General features: G+C 45.7%; 1 protein-coding gene across 5 annotated transcripts in view; it reads right to left on the bottom strand.

The window, feature by feature from the left end:
- The window catches only part of LOC146859524 (CD5 antigen-like), a 585933-nt gene extending 562822 nt beyond the window's left edge, over positions 1-23111 (bottom strand). Inside the window, exons 1-2 of one of the 5 annotated variants that reach the window (XM_085650232.1) lie at positions 22990-23087; positions 568-632 (exon numbers count right to left, since the gene is read on the bottom strand). In XM_085650232.1, coding sequence (XP_085506358.1) covers positions 568-622 — 55 coding nt within the window. In that variant the 5' untranslated portion in view covers positions 623-632; positions 22990-23087. Of the gene's footprint in view, positions 1-567; positions 633-3608; positions 3629-22989 lie in introns of those variants that run through there. The other 4 variants (XM_085650231.1, XM_085650234.1, XM_085650233.1 and 1 more) reach the window with 4 other exon arrangements.
- Between the last annotated feature and the right edge of the window lie 800 nt (positions 23112-23911).

Genomic DNA, 23911 nt, shown 5'->3' with positions numbered 1-23911 from the left:
GTGGCACACCTCAGACAGTGATGGGCCTGTAAATGGTTCTTGGCTTCTCTGGGACCACACCTCACAGACACTCCCTCACACCAGCCATCTGGGCTCTCATATGCTTATCTGTGCAGGTCCCATTGAATCTGCCCAGTCTCCTGATGTCTGGGAAACTATAGGCAGCACTGGGCGTCCTTAGCTTTGTGTTCTGGTTTCATAATTCCCACAGCTATGAAGAAAGAGATACTCTGTGCAGAAGTAATCCGTCCTTTAGCAGGAATGCACACGTTCTATATCTCTTTCTTCCTTTATTCCTATAAAATCTATTCCTTTTCCCTACATTCTTCTTCTAACTCTAGAATCTGCTCTCTCTCTCCCACGCTCTTTGTCTCTGTCTCTGTCCCTTTCTTTCACTCTCTCACTCTGCCCTCTGTCTCTCTCGCTCACTCTGCCCTCCTCCTCTCTCTCCCCCCCCTCTCTCTCCTCCTCTCTCTCACTTTCCTAGAAATGGCTGTCACAGCAGGGAAAGATAAAATATCTTACAGAATAATCTTAAAAAACAATAGTAGAAAAAAACACACTCACAGATAGCAAAACAGGCACAGAGCACTTGAAGGAGGAACAAAACCTTCAGCAACATTTTCAATATTCTGAAAATAGGAAAAGACAATTTAACATCAGTGTCACTTAGGTTCAAAGATTTCTTTGACTTACTCAGAGCACTTGAGTATATCTTTACTTCTTACACTAGTATTTCCCTGGTAGATTATCTGTGGGTTCATTAAAGATCGCTCTTTATGTTCCTGCTCACCCTGGATCTCTTACCTTGTCTTGGATCCCACTCTGTACCTAATTCTCTTCAGTACAGAATATACAGAGCAGGTGACAATCTAGAACCTGCATGAGGGTGAATGAAGCCCACTAGGGTACCCTGGCCATGTCAGGGCCTCTACCTCTAGCTTTAGGACACTTTGTGTCTTCTCAGTCATCGGTCTACTCGTCAGTGTGGATACATTTCACAGATGTGGGCTTCCTGTGTCCCGTCAGTAGCCTTCAACAGTGATATTTAAAGCTTTAGGACACTTTGTGTCTTCTCAGTCATTGGTCTACTCATCAGTGTGGATTCATTTCACGGATGTGGACGTTCCTGTGTCCCGTCTGCTGACTTCTACAGTGATGTTGCCAATGTTAGGCCACATTGGTTCTTCTCATTCGCTGCATCACTTGTTGGTGTTGGCTCCTGTATCCTGTCATCTGCCTTTGGCAGTGATCTTCCTGGCCTTAGGATACTTTGGCTTTTCATCTCATCTGTCTGCTTGTTGATCCGTGCAGGAGCTTTTGAATTATTGGCATTTTAGAAAGCATTCATGTGTGGTGTAAAAAGTTAACAATTTAACTTGTGAGTCATGACTCTCAAATCGTGTCAATAACATTTTGAATTTTTTGAGATATATAATTGGCTGCTTAGGAGCATTGAACATTTTTCTGGCCATCTTGAAACTGCTTGAAATTACTTGAAACACCGACTCATAAAATTGTCTCTGTGGAATAAAAATATTGTACAGCCCTGGGTGGCCACTAATATAGGAGACTAATCCCAGGACAGTGCTCAGACTTTCCCAACGGCGTAAAAACACAAGGCATCTGGTAGAAAATAGCAGAAAAATACTGTACGCCTTGGGAGTCAAAACACAGTGTTGTGAAAAATTCAGACTTGTGAGTCTAAAAAGGTAAAATAAAAATAAGTCAGACAACATATATGTGTGAGATATAGTGATGTGTGCAGCTGGTGATAGCTACCCCAGTGCGGATCAGAGCCTGGCCATAGGTCAGCCTTACTCTGCCCCCGCCTCACTGTGCACAGCCAAAGATAATGCACAGGCCCACCCCATTTAAAATGCCCAGTTATGGTGATCAAAGTCCACTAAACACGCCATAACATGTGCCAACCAACAAACTCAAGACAGTGTTTTTGTGCGTTCGAGCCTGCTCCCATTTGATGAATCTGCACAAAGCTTTCCCTAAAAATTCCATCCGCCTCAGTTCCTTTTGGATATTTTCTGGCTGATTAGCCAAGTGGGACTAAAAAAAAAGGGGGGTTCCCAAAACTTTGATGTCCTGTGGTAATTCCCATGGAAACATATTTTGAAAAAAAGATCATCTCCATCAGCTTCTTCCATTGAAGTATTCGGGGTGATTCATCAAGCAGGGATCTAGTAAAAGGGAGAAGTGGAGAAGTGTGGCTCACTGGTTAGAGTAGGCAGACCTGGAAGCAGAAGTCAGCCCGGGACCAGGATTCAATTCCTGGCTCGGCTGGGTCTTGAGTCCATAAATTGTCCATGGACTCGATAATTCTCGCTCCAGTGCATACTCGATTCATGGGTTCACACTCTGCGACTCTGGGCAATAGCTTGCTTAATCTCCACAATGGCCCCTCGCGGCGGGATGCCTGGCTTTCACCTTGTGGATGCCCTGCTGGGTTATCTCACAGGGGAATACCAGGACGGGTTCCCTAAGCAAGCGCTTAGAGACCGGTTGGTGATTTGCGCTATATAAATATCTGTACATTTTACATTTACATTTTACAAAACGCTTTTTTCCCTGTCACAACTGTAGAAAAAGTGGCTGAACAGATTTACCCCAAATTTGGATAAAACTTAGAACTTTGCTAAGATTATATATATAATTTATGTATTTACAGAGGCTTTCAGCCATCTCTGTTCATCCATTGGTCTGTTAGTGTGTCATTCATATTCTTCCTCTGCCCACTTCAGCATACAGCATTGGGGAATGGGTCAGCCCACTTCAGCTACTGGCTAACGTCTTTGTGAGTGACTGCATTCTGCCTATTACAAAGCTCTCAGCTTCACACAAAGCAGGTATCTTCGGGTCCAGGGACTACTATGACAGTGTGTGCTGTATGTAGCCAAAATATAGTTGGGAGCTCCCTCTATGAGCTCCTGAGCCCATGGATCACCTTTGGGTGTATATCCCTTGCATGCCCATGCCCGCGCCATCCTCCCAACATCTGTGCTGGAACTGAACTAAACTGGTCAGAACTGTTCCTCGGGACTGCTTCTTGACTCCTACTGCCCACTACTGGGACCGTGCTGTCTGGAGTCGGCTGTCCTGATCCTACCCCTGTTGGCACTGGATCAGGGCTCTAGATTTTGCTGTCTTTGATCTGCCCTTTCATTCACCTGCGGTCTAGCGGTGACTGCGGTTTGACTTCCACTGGTGGGACCGTGCGGTCCGGAGACTGCCGGTCTGATCCTAACCCGGATGACACTGGATTTGAATATTCGATTGTGGGGCGTGGGATCTGCCTGCTGATTCGCCCGCTGCCTCGTGGCACGCCCCGGGCTGTGAGCAGCATGCTGACTGTGGTGGCTCGACTCTCTTTCTGTAGCGGATCCCGTTGCTGCTGGATTGTGGACTGAATGGCCTGGGAGAGGCTGCTGCTGCCTACAGAGGTGTGACCTCTCTGATGCGGAGCTGCATCTCCCTCCGCTTCTACTGGGGCTCGTGAGGCTAGTTGGAGGGGCCTCGGTGAAGGTGGGGTTGCCCGATTTTTGCTTTCCTGTCAGCCCTACTGATGGCCCAATACAAGACACTCTGGCACTCACCTCATGCCAGCTCCATTTGTTCGTTGTTGATATTTACTGCCGATGCTGCCGTGGCTCCCCCTGATGTGAGCTTCACGCTTGCGGCAGGCTGGAGCCAGATGGCCCTGCAGGATCCTCAGGCTCACATCATTTTGCCCTGAGGTTTTGTAAATGTCCAAATGTAAATGTCCAGTATTTGTAAAGTGTGAACGATTTCCCGAGGGTGTCAAGGCACTGGGGGCCGTCGGGAAGATTAAGAAAGCTATTGCCCAGAGTCACATGGTGCTGTACTGATTTGCTGCCGGCACCGGGGACCGAACCGTGAGCCCCCGGGTTCCAGAGTCATGCACCATGGCCTCTGCACCACACCTCTTGCCTTGTGTGGACTGCTTCTGCATGGCTCCATTTGTGCGCAGGGCCCTTTTTGTGTCTACCGGCGCATGGCATCCATTTTGTGATCCTAACTCAGTTAATAGAAATAGATAAGGTGTACTCTATTCCCCTGATCCTTACACTGTTTGAAATGAAAATGAAAAGAGGACTGCTCAATCCTCCACATATGGTGGCCATCTTGGACTGGTTAGTTTACCTTAACACTACATTATTGAACACTTAGGTTTCCCTTATGTCTTGTTTGTGATCCCTTTTTCATAATAGGACAATATTCCCTATTGCCAGCACCTAAAATCTGCTGATGAATCCTAGGCTCCTATCTTAATGGCCCAGGATAGATGGCCTCACATTGGATTAGTCAGCATTATTGAATATGATCGCTCTAGGTGGTCAATAGGGACAGTTTGATCACTTGCCTTGCCTTTCCCTCTTCTGTGTCCCTAGTCACCCCCCACAGCCCACTCGGATTCATTTGCTAGCTGTACTTGTTCTCTGTCTGACCTCTAATATTTACTTGTCCGTGAACACCTCTTCAATTCACCCATCTCTTACGCAATTGTTCTGCCCCGGGAGATGCCCCAATTACTCCCCTGCCCCTTGAACCGGTCAAGGCCGTCACATCCAGACTGTGGCCTGTGCCTCGAACCTATACTCACCACTTTGTCCACACCCTTCATAGGCGCTCCTCTAGCTGGTATATTGTATTCATAAGCCTCCTCTCCTATCACTATCTGGTCCCATTACCCAAGTTATTCACTCTTTCGATGCCACTAGCTGAGTTTAGCTTTGACATGGACACAAAGCCCTCAAGCTCCATCTCTCCTAATCAGGAGCCATCTGGCCAGAATGCTTTCACAATTAAATATCCCCGTAACCTATCAAACAAGCATTTGCAAAGCAATCGGTCTCGCCTTTCGGGCCTTACAAGTATTTAGCCATGCAGCATATTGTCTGCTGCTGGGGCCAGTAGCAGTTCCACCGGGAGGTGAACATAAAACACAAAGCTAGCTGCAGTGTGATGGAGTTTTGAGTGAGGGAGGGAGTGCAGAGGTAAGATTCAAGATTGTTTACAGTCAGGCAGAATGTTCGAGGGGAGCAGAGCCTGTGCTCACTGAAGGGGTAGATCTTTGGACTGCACCAGTTCTGATGCTGAGGGGGTGCTGGTCCAAAACCTGGGAATCTATTTGGAGCAAGTTGCTCTTTTGGTTTTCCCTCTTCTTTTTGCACTCCACTCTATGACACCCCCGTTTCTTGTTTGCATTTTCCTGACCACTATACAAAAAGGAACAGTACATAATTTCCTGCTCTCTGCTCAAACCCAAGCAGACCTCAAGGTCCCAGAGGTCTCCATCTCGAAAGGGCAGAAGCAATACAAGACTCGCTTTTTATGAATTTTCCTTTATAAGCAAAACTCAGAGTCCAAGGCTCCTTGACGTTGTTTATTCAGTTTATCATTCATTTTAAAGTTAACACTTGAGGGTTGTTTCTTAATTTCTGAAGCGGACTTTACACACGGGTGATAGCTTGTTTGCACTACACCTGCTGCCCTTATGACAGTGCAGAAATGCAATCACACTTCTGAAACGATGTCAAAGTGTTGAACACAAATTCAAGGATACAGATACCTGAAATGGCATTGAGGATTACGAGTGCCATGCGTGTGTCTGTCTGAAGTGTTTATAAGTTGTTCTCCTGCTGTGCCTCAAAAAAATGAACAGGGAAGCAGAGAATTTTCTTGATTGAAGGGACAGGCCAGAGAGCAAACCACTGTTTGCACATATGTCCGAATTATAAATTTGTCAGTAAAGTTCAAATGTCGGGTTTTCATCTGACAAATTCAAGCAGGTCAAGCCTACAGAAATGTAACGGATGAAAAATGCTCTATAGAAACTTGGGCGTGAAGATTGGAGTGCCTTCAAGCACCAAAATCAAAGTGAGCTACTTTTGGATCAGCATTCTTAATTTTCGTATTATATCCCATCCGATACATAAAGATTCACAGAGTATCGTTATTTATAGAGCCGGTTTAAAAATAAAATGCGATTATATATTCATTATTGAGACATAGAATTTTTACTGTGTGCTATTTGATAATATCTGACTCAATCAATGCTTAACATACCAGTAAAACGAGTAAAGATATATCAGTATTTCAGTAAGTAGTTTAAATAAAAATGACATTGTTTGGACGGCTGCAACGTGAACGACCACGTTAAAACAAAAACTCTGGTGTCATCTCTGCGCTCACTTGAGAGGGTAAAACGTAGCAGTTCCCAAATTGCAAGCATGTCCCAACTCATTACTGCACACCGAGATTTGAGGTAGCGCTGTGTGTGCTGGGAGACGGAGAGGGCTGCCCCAATCTAGAAATAGAAAAGACAAAAAAAATGCAAACACTAAAGCAGACACCGTGTCCAGTAAAACAAGCGCGTTCCTCGTGCTAAAAGGAGGCAGCAGGGGGATGGGCGAGAGGAGGCGGCGAGTGAAAGCGTTTCACTTGTGAGAGCGAGCAGCGCCAGGAGATATAATTGCTACCATTTGGCGCCGCACACTCCCGCAAGTGAATCTCCAGACGTGCATGCGTTGCCATTGAAGGCAATGGAACGCGTGCACGTTTTTGACTGAAAAGCCAAAGCGAACGCAAAAGGTCTTTTTGCCTAGGCAGCGCATGCACGCTGCGTAGGCGAGACCTAAAAACACTGCAAAAAGCTTTAAACATAGACTACTTAAATCCCACCCTGAAACCCTTCTCTCAGATCCCTTTTTCTCCATTAAAAAAGGTGCTATTATAAGTGACCTCATCTTTTATACAAAACAACATGCTCAACGGATGAAGGCCCTTCACACACTGCTCCGGATCTCCACTTCAATGAAGACTCCACATGGTCTTAGAGTGACGGTGATTCCCTCTCCGGAGTATAGAGAAGATACCACCATCTCCCTTTACAAAAATGGGACTATCCTTATCCAAGCCTCTGACCACAACCTAGCCATGTTTGACAAAATTTTCCCCATCATTAAGAACACAATGTCAAGAATTACATCCTCCCCCTCCCTAGGAGCCGCTAGTTCCTCAGAGATCCCCCAGCCTCCTCAAAGTTTACCATTTCTCATCCTCGACTCCTCTTGGCTTCCACTTAGGGACCACAATACTAACCCTGGGCGTAGTTCGCATAGTAGCGCTACACGTAGCTACGCGAAGTGCACTTCGCACTATGTGAGCTACACGTAGAACTACGCGAACTGCGTAGCGCTGTAGGGAAATGCTGTTCACAATGATTGCACCGTGCTGGATCCTTGTCCACACTGTGCAATCATTGCAAACAAACTGGGCAACCAACTTGTCCCCTATGACTCCAATACCACCTCCCTGCCAAAGGCTGCACCTCTAATCCTCCTACTTATTGCACAAACCTACCCTACTTGCCCTTGGGTCAATATCCGCCATACCCCTCTTCCCCTAACTCACCTTCTATTCCTAGCCCCCAGTCCCAAGGCCATGAATCCCGCCCCACCTTGCAGTCACAGGCACTTCAAGGCGTTTTGATACCATCTTCCTCTAGTTTTCCCACTTAGCAGGGTCCCCTGCACCAAGCCTTGAAAACCCTCTACCACACCTCATTGGAAGCTACACTAGATGCCTCCAACAACTTAATGCAGAGGTTCAAAGTCTATTACATGTCACCACAGAGCTGTCCGTTAATCTGAAACTAAGCGGGTCCACAAACAATAACCGCCTCAACATTGTGCCCCCATCTAACTTGGGCACCATGCTTCCTGCTCCCCCCCCACCAGCTAGGTTGTCATCAAAAATGGCACCCTGTCCCATAGTTGGACAACCGCTCCCCACCCTAATGACCGCTCGTGGCCATCTAGATTTAAAGACCCTCTGTCTGGCAAAAATATTCATTTCCGCCTACTCTCATATGATCCTTCACAGTCCGCCACCTCTACTAACTTGCACCAAATAGAAGCAATCCTTTCGGCCCCTTTCAGGGAATCTAGGGTAAACACCGGAGCCTTAAATGAGACAAAATTTACGAGGGTCACCTCCACTCTTTCTAGCATACTGGACACCAATCCAAAACTTAAATGCCTGCTTCTCAACTGCATATCGGCGGTAAGACACGCTGCTGACATTGCTGACCTCAGCCGTGCACATCCATGCACATGATCTTGATATTGTAATGTTGACTGAATCCTGGCTAAACAACTCATCTGCACCCATCCTGGACATACTAGTTCCTCCTAACTACGATACCATTAGGTTAGATTGATCTAGCAGACATGGTGGCGGCATCGCTTGTATACATCGTAGCAGTCTATCAGTCAAACAATCACAATCGGCTCTCCTGCCGTCTTGTGAATACCTGTGCATTGAGGTGGCTTATAGCAATAATCATCCATGCAAATTGCACACGTTTTTCCACCCTCCATGAGACAATCTTCCCTTCATAGAACAGGTCATGAATATCATCACATCTAACGCACATCTGCATGGCACTCAGATCTTCATGGGAGAGTTCAACCTCCACTGGAACAACATGAATGGTGTGGTTGTCAATAGCCTTAAATCCTTCCTGGCAGACCTTAACTTAATCCAAATCTGTGACAGCCCTACTCACATTAAATGAGCTACCTTAGATCTAGCCATCGGTTAGCTCAACTCCATTCACCTTGAATCTATTATTGAACCGATTGGACTGACCACTACTGCATCACCTTCCTGATCTCAGATTCTGTGAGAGGTAACAGAGTTTTGCCTAAGTACCCCAGACACTGGAAAAGATGTCTACGAAACATCAACTTGCATGATCTGACTGCTCTCTGTGATAACACCCTGCCTCCTCCAGGGGATATGACCGACGTTCATGACCTTACGGACCACTATAACAGTTCCATGACAGGTGTTCTCGACCCGCTGGCGCCTCTGCAGCTAAAAAGGCAGTCCTCCAAAGTCTCCAAGCCTTGGCACAACGAGAGTCTAAATACTGAAAGACGGAATCTGAGACTAGTGGAAAGACTGTGGAGATCCTCTCCCTTCCTTGAACATCTCAATTAGCTGAGATATGTAAGAAATATCTATACCAAACCTATCAGATGCTATAAAGCCACCTCCTTCAGAAAACCATTAGAGCAAGCAAAAAAAGTCCAAAAAAGCTGTTCGAGCTCTTCAAGCAATCAAACAGTCAACCTAAACTTTCCTCACTGTGGCTAGGTCTGCACTCCAACTGTGAAGAATGTACTTACTTCTTCTCTGATAAGAATTCTAAGATTGAAGTATTACTACGGTCAGCCTTGGAGCACCTTTTCGATCACACCTCCTAACACCCTCCTTCCTACTTGGTCGGATGACATCCTGCCCAGTCGGCTCTATCCTACCAAAAAAAATGTTCTTGGACCATTTTCAAAACTTTGGATGAAAGTACTATACACAACACTCTAGCTACTCTGAAACCATCTTACCACTTCAACGACCCCTTGCCATCGAACTTCTTCTTTGAGATCAGAGCCTCCTTACAACCACTCTGGACAAAGATTGTCAGTTCCTCACTTCTGCAAGGTGCTATCCCGGACTGCCTAAATCTGAGCAGGTTACCCCTATTCTAAAGAAACAATTCGCAGGTCCCTCTGACCCACACAACTTCCGCCCAAGTTCTAAAATCCCCACATTGACAAAGCTCCTGGAAAAATGGGTGCATGTCCTGCTTTGTGACCACATTGATCAATTCCAACTCCTGGACCAATTTCAATCCGGTTTCCGCCAGGGTCTTAGGACAGAAACTGCTCTCACACACATTGTGGATGACGAACTAAGTTTGCTAGATCAAAACAAATCTTGCCTACTGATCCTCCTCGACCTCTCATCAGCTTTTGATACTGTTAAACACGACAACCTAATTGACCTCTTGGAACACAAGATGGGGCTTTCTGGGCTTGTACTAAACTGGTTCTCCTCATTTCTCCACAATAGAACCCAAAGCTTCAAGGTGAACCAGTCCCTCACTGGTCACTCTGGGGGTTCCACAGGGATCTGCGCTCTCACCCACTCTCTTCAACCTGTTCATGGAGCCTTTGACAGAAATCCTGAAATCATCCAGCATTCACTATCACATGTATGCTGATGATACCCAACTGTACATGAAGGTCGCCTCCCCTGAGGATATCAGGTCCCTCAACTCAGTCTTACTGAAAACACGAAGCTGGCTGACACCGAACACCCTGAAGCACAACGCTCTTAAAACTGAATTCCTCCTAATTGCACCACCCAAGCAGTCTCAAGTCATCGAATAATTGATGAGTCAACTAACAGCTCTCAACTGCACGCCACACATCATTGATTCCACAAGCTCATTGGGAATAAAGCTAGACAAGAGTCTGAACATGCAGAAGGATATTAGTACACTCACCAAAGGAACACACTTCCAACTAAGCCTCTTGAGGGAAATAAAACCTTTCCTCCTTTCACATGACTTGAAGGTTGCGGTGCAAGCCCTAGTGACCTCTAAGCTTGAGTATGGAATCGTAAACATGTGTGGTCTTCCTTGAGTGAATACGGCCCCTCTCAGGGCTACCCTCATAGTGCTGCGATGCTCGTAACGGGCTCGAAAAGAAACAATCATATCACACCATAGCTGATATCCCTAAATTGGCTCCCTTACGAAGCTAGGATCAAATAAAAAATTGCATATATGGCACATAAAGCCATTAATTTCAATACCCCAATGTACCTTGCGCAAAATTTGGAGCCCTCGGTTGGAGCTAGATCCTCAAGAAGTGCTGAAACCGCAAAAATGTAACCAAAGAAAATCTTACAATCAAGCCTTCTCGGGTATCGCCTGAGGATATGGAACGCCTTACCCCCTGAAGTTAGGTTGAATCCCTCTACTGTCCTTTTTGAAAAGCAAGTTCAATTGATACTGATGAAGAAACTTTTACCATTGTAATGGGTCTTCCAAGTCACTAGAGGACATCCTTGCTGGTTGGAATATATGAAGACTGTCTTGCGGGTCTGTCGGTCCTCTATTACCTAAGCCTAATTCCACTTGCAACTGATATACTGTAAAATGCTCTAATGCCCCCTGTGACCATGTTCACAACATAGAATGTATCCCTATGGTTCCTTTCTCAAGGAAGTAAAAACTTTATGGATGAAGATACTTTTGTCTGGACATTTTGCTTCCAATGCTCACTAGGGCTCCGTGCGTTATGAGACTGTTAAGATAGTTTTTACTGTGTTTGTTTGCTCTTTTTTTTTAACCCTTGTATGCTTCCCTGATTTATATACTGGAAAGGGTTCTGGTACCCCCGGTGGCCATGTTCGCGCAATAGAAAACTTTTAAAATGAATAAATACATGTTCAGGTCGAGCATACAGCTCTTGCGCTGCAGGATGATCTGTTGTATGTACTTTGTGGGGTTTGACTCCTCCCATCGGTGCTGGTTGGGTTTTGTCTGTTTCATAAAAAAATGGTAGCCTCCAAAAGGCTTATGGTTGGTGCATCTCCCACCGTTTCTGACAAGTTAACTCCCATGGACAAGACCCACGCTTTGCTCCAACAGCTCTTCTCTCTATGCCTAAGTATTTGTCTGGCGGAAACACCAGATCTCGTGCGTGTTTTGAGTCCCTGTTGGTTTCAGGCTGTGACATAATTTATTTACATCTCTCGGTAATGCGTCCATTCTATGGGTGGTGCTGCAGAGCAATGCCTGGCATTAGCTGATTCCAGCACATGCAGTTCATTGAAAGGGTACCACGCAAGGCATCTGCCATGCACACAAAAAGAAAAGAAAATCATTATCAGACATCCGCTGGTAAGCCAGAGAGCGATCATTAACCAAATGCTCCAGCCAATCAGAGCCAGGCATCCTCTACATTGGGATAATTGTTCATGAACTGTATATGAAACGTGAATGTGGTACTTCGATTCGCTTTGTGTTAAGGCACAAGCATGTGTTCTACAACAAATGCTAACACACCCTGTGAACCGTACTTGAGCCCTGCCACTTCCATGTAAGCAGGTGCACCTGGGGCTGCAAGAGACATGCAGTATATGGGCTGTGATTCAAAAGTCTGTAAGCTGGCAGGGAATGAACACGGCAAGTTAAAACAAACATACACTGTACCCCAAACATCTCCTCCCTCGAGAGACGCAGCCCACGCAGAGTCAAAACAAACCTGTAAGCAAGATCACGTGACATTCTGTCCGACCCCTTGTTATTCACAACACTGACCACAGGTAACGAGAACACGCTTCAAGTCTGAGTTGCAAATCAGAGTCCAGTATCAAAGCAAGCCCACCGCGGCAATGTCATTCATTCTAATAACTTATAATAATAATAAAAGCAAGCCCACCGCGGCAATGTCATTTATTCTAATAACTTATAATAATAATAAAAGCAAGCCCACCGCAGCAATGTCATTCATTCTAATAACTTATAATAATAATAAAAGCAAGCCCACCTAACTTATAATAATAATAAAAGCAAGCCCACCGCGGCAATGTCATTCATTCTAATAACTTATAATAATAATAAAAGCAAGCCCACCGCGGCAATGTCATTTATTCTAATAACTTATAATAATAATAAAAGCAAGCCCACCGCAGCAATGTCATTCATTCTAATAACTTATAATAATAATAAAAGCAAGCCCACCTAACTTATAATAATAATAAAAGCAAGCCCACCGCGGCAATGTCATTCATTCTAATAACTTATAATAATAATAAAAGCAAGCCCACTGCGGCAATGTCATTCATTTTAATAACTTATAATAATGCTAATAGTCATAGTTTAAACAGAGCTTACAAAAGTAATAGCTCTTTTGATAAAGGAACCTGGCTACAGAGTGCATACGTTTCTTTTATGTTGCTTTTGGAATGCCCCTACACCCTGACAGCTCTAGAGGTTTTAAGCAGATATGCAAAACCCATCTCTGAAGGATTCATTTATGTCACTGAAAAGGCTTTAAGGCGCTATCAGTTAGAGCAAACGGTTTTGTGATGGGAGGTAGCTTACCATACCAAGTGCAGTTATTTCTACATTTTAACACTGTCTGTCCTGGAACACACAAGTTAAACTATTTTCTTTTTTTCTTTTCATTTCTTACATTCAGAAATTTGACTATACAGCTGTGCTACACAAACAGTAGCTGGCGAGAGAATTTCATTTGTGAGCTGAAAAAAAAATCTCAGAGTGAATGAGATATTAACAGCGCGAGTAAATTGAATATGTGGCCTAACGGCTGGAGCGGTCGACCTCCTAGCTGGGGAACCCCCAAAAACTTGTTTTGTACTTAATTTGGCTCTTTAAAGATAACAACATGGCCATTTTATACTGCCATTTCCCTTCCTCTCATCCTGGTGGAACCAGTACTGGCGCCCAGCTGGAGAGGACATGCTGCATGGCAAAATACTTATAAGGCCCCGAGGTGAATACCAATTGCGTTGCAAATGCTTGTTTATGTTAGCTACCTTTTTAGGTCGCACCTGGCGAAAGCAGCGCATGCGAGGGCCTTTTGCGATCAATTCAGCCAAAGCTGAATGCACGCGCGTACAGATGGACAGAAATGGCTGCTCTCGCCATTCACCAAGCTAAACATGCACGCGTAGGGACAAAAAAATGCACGCGCATGTGGACAGCCCGACGCCATCTTCGCGCGCGCATTTTTTTGTGCCTCCAAAGATGCTTTCTTTATATTTTTATTCTCACACCAGCACATTCGATGCACTTGCCCACTGCACTGCCATTGTTGTTTTGCAGCACTTGGTTCTATCCTGTTCTTTTTAAACCATGTATGTATAAAAGACACGCCTTGTATGGGTCCTTCTTTGACTTTAGTGACTCTTTGCTCTTATGTGCATGTGTTTTTTCATCTCATTGCGCTCAGGTCTAATTTATTTGCCCTCCATTGTATAAATTCTTTTGTACATGACCCCAAAGTATCCCATGTCCTTCTTTTTATGGCATGTCTTGGGATTATCTTATTGCGTGTTTACCTTTATGGCATGACATAAACAGTGTTGGATTTCTGCCGGTGGTTCCCACTGGTGGGTGCTGGCACTAATGATGGCACATTGGGACATACCATTCATCTTCATACATGGGCCCATATTAAGCAGCAGAAATACAGAAAAGGAGAAAGAGAAAGAGAGGAAAATATTAAGTAAGAAACAAAGCAAGTGTAAAAAAAGAACCCACAAGACTGACATAGAGAAAGGAAGAAAGTGGAGCCAAGACGTGGCCGTCTTGGTCTTGGCCAACACCAGCACTAGGCAATGCTATTGGCGAGCTCCGAAGAGAGACTTTGGCACCCCGCACATATATCTTTTTAGGATGCCAGGCAAAGACTGCTAAGTGGTTACAAACACAAAACACAAGGATGACCTTGTCTTAAAGAAACACACTGAACAGGAAGAAGTATCTTAGCTAATAGTTGTCACATGTCAGCTTTCTGTGGCATCAACGTGATGTTTGAGATAAAAACCCTCCAATAAATGACTTTGAAACAACGTAAATATTTGACTTAAACCCTCAATTAATTAATTGGTAAAGTAAATAGGAAAATAATCATTTTTGGCGCAAATCAAATTTCAGAGTTTGAAGGTCAGAAATTATTTGAATTTTTCAAAATCTCTGAACTTTACCCCCTGGTTTTTAAAGATTCAGTGTCTGCTCGCAGAGATCGGTGTTCGGAAGCAAGGGAGCAGCCAGAAAATTAAAATGCACTTAACTTTTACCTAAGGTCTGGTGACACCGAATGATCAAACCAAGAAAGTGCAGCATTCCTAGAGTAGTCCCCTTTACACTTTCACCCTCCCTCCCTTCCTTTCATCCTTTCACCCATCCATTCTTCCACCTTTCCATCCATCCTTTCATCCACCCATCCTTTCACCCATCCATCCTTTCATCCATCCATCCTTTCACCCATCCATCCTTTTACCCTTCCATCCATCCTTTCTCCATCCATCCTTTCACCCTTCCATCCATCCTTTCATGCATCCATCCTTTCACCCTTCCATCCTTTCACCAATCCATCCATCCTTTCTCCATCCATCCATTTATTCACCCATTCATCTTTTCACCCATCCATTCTTTCACCTTTCCATCCATCCTTTCATCATCCATCCTTTCACCCATCCATCCTCTCACCAATCAATTTCTTTCACCTTTCCATCCAACGTTTCATCCATCCTTTCATCCTTCCATCCTTTCACCCTTTCAATCCATCCTTTCTCCATCCATCCACTCACCCATCCTTCCTTTCACCAATCCATTTATTTCGCCTTTCCATCCATCCTTTCACCCATTCATCCTTTCACGCATCCATTCTTTCACCTTTCCATCCATCCTTTCATCCATCTATCCTTTCACCCATCCATCCTTTCATCCTTCCATCCTTTCACCCTTCCATCCATCCTTTCATCCATCCATCCATCCTTTCACCAATCCATTTCTTTCACCTTTCAATCCATCCTTTCACCCATCCATCCTTTCACCTATTGTTCCTTTCACCTTTCCATCCATCCTTTCATCCATCCATCTTTTCACCCATCCATCCTTTCACCCTGCCATCCTTTCACCCTTCCATCCATCTTTTCTCCATCCATCCTTTCACCCATTCATCCTTTCACCCATTCATCCTTTCACCCATTCATCCTTTCACCCATCCATTTCTTTCACCTTTCCATCCATCCTTTTATCCATCCATCCATCCATTCACCCATCCATCCTTTCACCCATCCATCTTTTAACCCTTCCATCCATCCTTTCATCCATCCATCCTTTCACCCATCCATCCATTCACCCATCCATCCTTTCACCAATTCATCGTTTCCCCTTTCTATCCATCCATCTATTTTCATTTAGTTCATAAGTCAATCCTTCATCCTTTCACTGTTCCATCTATTCATACTTTCACTTTTCCATCCAACCAAATGGGCAGAAGCAAAGCTCCAGATATGTGTTTGTTAAAACATTAAATTGGTGAATAAGTGTTTTTTTTGGAGGGGGGTTGTATAAAAGATCTGCAGGTAATTATACACAATACATATAGTCCAAATTTACTGCAAAATTGGGATGGCGAAATACTCCACATTGAAAACCTGGCTTTGGAAATTAGACTAATGTATTATTTAAAATGCTGGTGAGGCGCCTAAGTGCATTTATTATTAGATATGATGCGCTTTGAACAGAGAACCAGACCCGACGACATGTCTCCCCTGTTTGTATTTTGTAATTAAAAGAGTGTGTGTCCCCTAGGCACAAGCAGCTCTAATAATGCACCCTATTCCATAAATAAGGCTTGTTTTTGTTCTGCTAGCAAGCCTTACATCCACTCCCAGTGCACCTCAAACCTGATGTGGCATGTTTGCGGGGTGTTGCTTGTTACGAAGTCTGTGTTCATTATTGGAGACTGATAGTTTAGAGTGCTTTTGAGTTCCCACTGCTTGTTTTGCGTTCTAGTGATTGATGCGCGTGCCTTGTTCTGTTTTCATTCGTGCTGTTGGCCTGACCTGTGCAGCGCTTCAGCAAGAGATTGTGTTATTTCCATGCTTTGGCCAACATTACCATTCGCACTGATGCAGACGAAACACAAAATGGTTTCAAAATCAGGCAAATGTATGTATGAAAGTGTAAGGATGGCAGGCCAATGTGGACTCTGCGTGGCTATGGAGCATCAACATAAATACCAAAATATTGCAGTAACTCCCCCTTCTGAAGATCTTTCATGTAAGCTTGCTACTCACTCTCTACTACTCACTCTCTACTACTCACTTTCTACTACTCACTCTCTACTACTCTCTACTCTCTACTACTCACTCTCTACTACTCACTCTCTACAACTCTACTACTCACTCTCTACTACTCTACTACTCACTCTCTACTACTCTCTACTCTCTACTACTCACTCTCTACTAGTCTCTCTACTAGTCACTCTGCTACTCATTCTACTACTCATTCTCTACTACTCACTCTCTACTACTCATTCTCTACTACTCTCTACACTCACTCTCTACTACTCTTTTACTCACTCTCTACTACTCTCTACTACTCACTCTCTACTACTCACTCTCTACTACTCTCTACTGCTCACTCTCTACTACTCTCTACTATTCACTCTCTACTACTCACTCTCTACTAATCTACTACTCACTCTCTACTACTCACTCTCTACCAAGCTCTACTACTCACTCTCTACGACTCTACTACTCACTCTCTACTACTCTCTAATACTCACTCTCTAATACTCACTCTGTACTACTCTCTACTACTCACTCTCTACTACTCTCTACTACTCACTCTCTACTACTCTCTACTCTCTACTACTCACTACTACTCTACTACGCACTCTCTACTACTCACTCTCTGCTACTCTATTCCTCACTCTCTATTACTCACTCTCTACTACTTTACTACTCACTCACTACTCTCTACTACTCACTGTCTACTACTCTACTACGCACACTCTACTCTCTACTACTCACTCTCTACTTTCTACTACTCACTCTCTACTACTCCCTAATACTCACTCTCTACTACTGTATTACTCACTCTCTACTACGCACTCTCTACTACTCACTCGCTACTACTCTCTACTACTCACTCTCTACTACTCTCTACTCTTGACTACTCACTCTCTACTACTCTATTACTCACTCTCTACAACTCTACTACCCACTCTCTACTACTCTCTACTACTCACTCCCTACTACTCTATTACTCACTCTCTACTACTTTACTACTCACTCACTACTCTCTACTACTCACTGTCTACTACTCTACTACTCACTCGCTACTCTCTACTACTCACTCTCTACTTTCTACTACTCACACTCTACTACTCTCTACTACTCACTCTCTACAACTCTACTACTCACTCTCTACTCTCTACTACACACTCTCTACTACTCACACTCTACTCTCTACTACTCACTCTCTACTACTCTCTAATACTCACTCTCTACTACTCTATTACTCACTTTCTACTACTCACTCTCTACTACTTACTCTCTACTACTCTACTACTCACTCTCTACTACTCACTCTCTGCTTCTCTATTTCTCATTCTCTACTACTATATTACTCACTCTCTACTACTCTCTACTCTCTACTACTCCCTCTCTACTACTCACTCTACTACTCTCTACTACTCACACACTACTACTCTCTCTACTACTCTCTACTACTCACTCTCTACTACTCTATTACTCACTCTCTGCTACTATATTACTCACTCTCTACTATTCACTCTCTGCTACTCTATTACTCACTCTCTACTACACTATTACTCACTCTCTACTACTCTCTACTACTCTCTAGTCTGTGCTACTCACTCTCTACTACTCTCTCTACTACTCACTCTCTACTACCCTCTACTACTCACTATCTACTACTCTCTCTACTACTCTCTACTACTCACTCTCTAATACCCTCTACTACTCCCTCTCTACTACTCTATTACTTACTCTTTACTACTCACTCTCTACTACTCACTCTCTACTACTATATTACTAACTCTCTACTACTCACTCTCTGCTACTCTATTCCTCACTCTCTACTACTCACTCAGTGCTACTCTATTACTCACTCTCTACTACTCTCTACTACTCTACTACACACTCTCTACTACTCTACTACTCTCTACTCTCTACTACTCACTCTCTACTACTCTCGCTACTACTCTCTACTACCCACTCTCTACTACTCTATACTACTCTCTACTCACTCTCTACTACTCACTCTCTACTACTCTCACTACTACTCACTACTACTCTCTACTACTCACGATTGAGTTCTTTAAATATACATAATAATCCCTATCTTCTTCATGTCCGCCCAAAGTATTTCATGATTCACCTAATCGAAGGCCGCCTAAAAATCTACAGAACAGCAAAAAAGATTTTCTTTCAAATCAATTGCCTCCCTTGCTATGTCAAAAGAGTGAACACATTTAAATGCACCTTTGTCTACGGATATCAATCCTTCATCATCAGTGAAGCCTTTCAATATTTTTAAGATTAATTTATTTAAGACTTTTTCCCCACATCCATTTACCTCAGCATCTTATAATCCTTTGAATAAAGGTAGGGACCCTTTTTTTATGAATTGTTTAGAATAGATATGTAGGGTAGAAGGATCTTTCTGGCATTGAGACCCCCATTTTTCCCCTGTTGTCAATGTGCTTTGCCTGTAGTTCACTGGGATCCTGCTAACCAGGACCCCAGGGGCATTGCTCTCTCCTCTAAGTGACACGGTCAGTGCTTTGTACATCCCACAAATGCAGACTGGGGTACCCTTGTAAGTCCCTAGTATATGATACTGAGGTACCCAGGGCATAGGTACACCAGGGGTCTCCCATGTGTCTGCAGAGCTGCGATTGCAGTCTGTGTGAAATTGCGCTTACAGCTTCATTTTCTGTATAAGGTTTCCTTTTTATGCCGTCGAGACCCTTTCAAAATATAAGGAATTAATTTCAAGAAAATGCTTATCATTGTTGCAAGTATCTGATTTTTTGCAATGACGCTCGCATGAGCCTGAAAAGAAGAAGAATATAATCAAAATGTCTAAATTAATTCAACTTTTGTAGTATTTACCTAACACATTTTAAGGAAGTAGCCCGGGGAGTGTATTGATTAATAGTCAATTCAGCCGAAATGAGTAATATATTTATTTGTAAATACAGAGATCTTTATCAAAACACAAACTCACACACCCAAAAATATATTTATAATGCTTACGCAATAAGTGAGGAATGGAAAAAAAGTGACATTTGTGACCCCAGATTTACCAAGCCACAGGGTTGGCTTCACTCGACTTCCCTCTCCTTACCATTATACAATCCCCTGCCGCTCACCCCGCCAACATCCAAAACCTCAGGTGAATCCCCAGAATCTCATCATCACCTTTGCACCCAAGTGAACATCCATCCCCATCTCTCATTGCCTGCAAAAGAACAATCCTGCCTTCAGTACAGGCACCGTTGCTCCATGGTGCAAGCGTGCCTGCGTTGGTGTTGGGCTGCAGATTGTGTGCCAGTGCAGCCTGTAAAACAGGCACCGTTGCTCCATGGTGCAAGCGTGCCTGCGTTGGTGCTAGGCTGCAGATTGTGTGCCAGTGCAGGCACCGTTGCTCCATGGTGCAAGCGTGCCTGCGTTGGTGTTGGGCTGCAGATTGTGTGCCAGTGCAGCCTGTAAAACAGGCACCGTTGCTCCATGGTGCAAGCGTGCCTGCGTTGGTGCTAGGCTGCAGATTGTGTGCCAGTGCAGGCACCGTTGCTCCATGGTGCAAGCGTGCCTGCGTTGGTGCTAGGCTGCAGATTGTGTGCCAGTGCAGGCACCGTTGCTCCATGGAGCAAGCGTGCCTGCGTTGGTGCTGGGCTGCAGATTGTGTGCCAGTGCAGCCTGTAACACAGGCACCATTGCTCCATGGTGCACGCGTGCCTGCGTTGGTGCTGGGCTGCAGATTGTGTGCCAGTGCAGGCACCGTTGCTCCATGGTGCAAGCGTGCCTGCGTTGGTGCTGGGCTGCAAATTGTGTGCCAGTGCAGGCACCGTTGCTCCATGGTGCAAGCGTGCCTGCGTTGGTGCTGGGCTGCAGATTGGGTGCCAGTGCAGCCTGTAACACAGGCACCGTTGCTCCATGGAGCAAGCCTGCGTCCGTTGGTGCTGGGCTGCAGATTGTGTGCCAGTGCAGCCTGTAACACAGGCACCGTTGCTCCATGGTGCAAGCGTGCCTGCGTTGGTGCTGGGCTGCAGATTGGGTGCCAGTGCAGCCTGTAACACAGGCACCGTTGCTCCATGGAGCAAGCCTGCGTCCGTTGGTGCTGGGCTGCAGATTGTGTGCCAGTGCAGCCTGTAACACAGGCACCGTTGCTCCATGGTGCAAGCGTGCATGCGTTGGTGCTGGGCTGCAGATTGTGTGCCAGTGCAGCCTGTAAAACAGGCACCGTTGCTCCATTGTGCAAGCGTGCCTGCGTTGGTGCTGGGCTGCAGATTGTGTGCCAGCGCAGCCTGTAACACAGACACCGTTGCTCCATGATGCAAGCGTGCCTGCATTGGTGCTGGGCTTCAGATTGTGTGCCAGTACAGGCACCGTTGCTCCATGGTGCAAGCGTGCATGCATTGGTGCTGGGCTGCAGATTGTGTGCCTGTACAGGCACCGTTGCTCCATGGTGCAAGCGTGCCTGCATTGGTGCTGGGCTTCAGATTGTGTGCCAGTACAGGCACCGTTGCTCCATGGTGCAAGCGTGCCTGCGTCGGTGCTGGGCTGCAGATTGTGTGCCAGTGCAGCCTGTAAAACAGGCACCGTTGCTCCATGGTGCAAGCGTGCCTGCGTCGGTGCTGGGCTGCAGATTGTGTGCCAGTGCAGCCTGTAAAACAGGCACCGTTGCTCCATGGTGCAAGCGTGCCTGCGTCGGTGCTGGGCTGCAGATTGTGTGCCAGTGCAGCCTGTAAAACAGGCACCGTTGCTCCATGGTGCAAGCGTGCCTGCGTTGGTGCTGGGCTGCAGATTGTGTGCCAGTACAGGCACCGTTGGTCCATGGTGCAAGCGTGCCTGCGTTGGTGCTGGGCTGCAGATTGTGTGCCAGTGCAGCCTGTAAAACAGGCACCGTTGCTCCATGGTGCAAGCGAGCCTGCGTTGGTGCTGGGCTGCAGATTGTGTGCCAGTGCAGCCTGTAAAACAGGCACCGTTGCTCCATGGTGCAAGCGTGCCTGCGTCGGTGCTGGGCTGCAGATTGTGTGCCAGTGCAGCCTGTAAAACAGGCACCGTTGCTCCATGGTGCAAGCGTGCCTGCGTCGGTGCTGGGCTGCAGATTGTGTGCCAGTGCAGCCTGTAACACAGACACCGTTGCTCCATGGTGCAAGCGTGCCTGTGTCGGTGCTGGGCTGCAGATTGTGTGCCAGTGCAGGCACCGTTGCTCCATGGTGCAAGCGTGCCTGCGTTGGTGCTGGGCTGCAGGTTGTGTGCCAGTGCAGGCAGAGAGCGGGAATGCACCATATCTTGAGAGATTTGTCACTTTTCTGCCCTCTGAATTTTAATCAGCTCTGCAACTTGCCTTGCTGCATTGTGTGAACATCTGTCCTTCTGGGTGGAGCTTCAGGTGGACATTTGACCAATACTGCTTTGGGTGTTTGCACGTTCTGTTGGACAATCGCCCACATCTGCACTAACACAGCAACACAACAGCTAACAGCACCTGAAACCAAATTAAAATCCTGAAGAAACCAAACACTTCATTTATGACTTCAAAGTGTGACAAACTCCCTGGTCCTGTCCTCTCCCAGATTGACTATATTTTTAGTTTATTTGTTTTCAGGAGTTTTATATAGCGCAAACTCGACCCGAAGGTATCAGAGCGCTTTACAAGAGCACCAGTTGAATTACACAAGGACACATTTATTTTTTCAGGCCCAGGGAGTTTAAGTGATTTGTCAAGAATCACAGGATCTTGAGCGTCGTTGCTGAGACCTGAACCTGGTTCCTCAGATTTGAGCTTGACCGCTCTTGCCGTTAGGCCACATCCTCTCCCCAAATCAATGTGGGGAGACTATGGAAACTCCCTTCTGGCCATCACCCCCAAGGTGACTTTTCTCCAATGAAGCTGCCACTCAATGCCTCAATGAGACTGGCAAATGGAAGGAAAAGGTCTGGGTTCATTAATAAAGCACCCTGCTGCACAACCCATGCTTAATGACATTAAAAAGAAACACAGGACTGTCTCTGAGGTGCTGTGGGAAACCATCTACTCTCTGTAAATCTAAACCCAACCTAAAGAGATGAGTGGAGCGCAGTGCATTTGTGAATATGTGAATGTAAGATCATGACACAGGCCCTGATTAATTTACACAACTGTACAGTTTCCATGCTATGTTGCTAGTCAGCTGGGTTCAAGCCTCATTAACACGGCTGCGCATAAAATACACGAGAGATTCAACTTCCTGCTTGGCACAGAATGAACACAGAATTGAGAAATGACCTTTGACCTGTGATATCTAGGCTGCTTACCTCTGGACAGTCACAGACGCCTTGTGTGGGTGCTGGTTCGGTCGATGCTGCCCTGGGAGAGCTTCTCCTGTGTTCACTGTGCACTTACTTCAGTTTACAGAAGGAGTGCGTCATACCTTAAGGAGGGAACACCCCCCCTTACAGCTCTGACTCTCAGAGGGCGGGGCCATCATGGGACAGACAGAACAAACACGAGCCTTCCCACGCCTTGTCCTTACTCCAATATCTTTTCAACGTTTGTGCCACGAGGACGTGGATCGACTCCAGCAGCCTTTATTTACTTTGCGTCATCTTCAGGGCACCCATCCCCGGGGTGAATAACACGTGACAACAACGCTGAGCACTGTGCGACTTAAAAACAAATCACAACAATGGTGGAAGCAAAAAAGGCCTGAGGGGTGAAATGTTATCTACTCTAGAAACAGCCCCCACCCCAGCTGGGCTTTCTCCCACCATCAATCCCATTGGAAAAGGCCAACACCCAGCCAGTGGGGCCACCTATGACCCTGGCTTCTTTGCAATTCCCATAGGAAAAGACCAACACCCAGCCAGTGGGGCCACCCGTGACCCTGGCTTCTTTGCAACTCCCATAGGAAAAGGCCAACACCCAGCCAGTGGGGCTACCTGTGACCCTGGCTTCTTTGCAACTCCCATAGGAAAAGGTCAACACCCAGCCAGTGGGGCCACCTGTGACCCTGGCTTCTTTGCAACTCCCATAGGAAAAGGCCAACACCCAGCCAGTGGGGCCACCTGTGACCCTGGCTTCTTTGCAACTCCCATAGGAAAAGGTCAACACCCAGCCAGTGGGGCCACCTGTGACCCTGGCTTCTTTGCAACTCCCATAGGAAAAGGCCAACACCCAGCCAGTGGGGCCACCTATGACCCTGGCTTCTTTGCAACTCCTGCCAGAGCCTTTGTGACC

The sequence above is a fragment of the Triturus cristatus genome, chromosome 3_2, assembly GCF_964204655.1.
Source record: "Triturus cristatus chromosome 3_2, aTriCri1.1, whole genome shotgun sequence".
In the NCBI taxonomy this organism is placed as follows: domain Eukaryota; kingdom Metazoa; phylum Chordata; class Amphibia; order Caudata; family Salamandridae; genus Triturus; species Triturus cristatus.
This window is presented reverse-complemented; position numbering and strand designations above follow the sequence as displayed.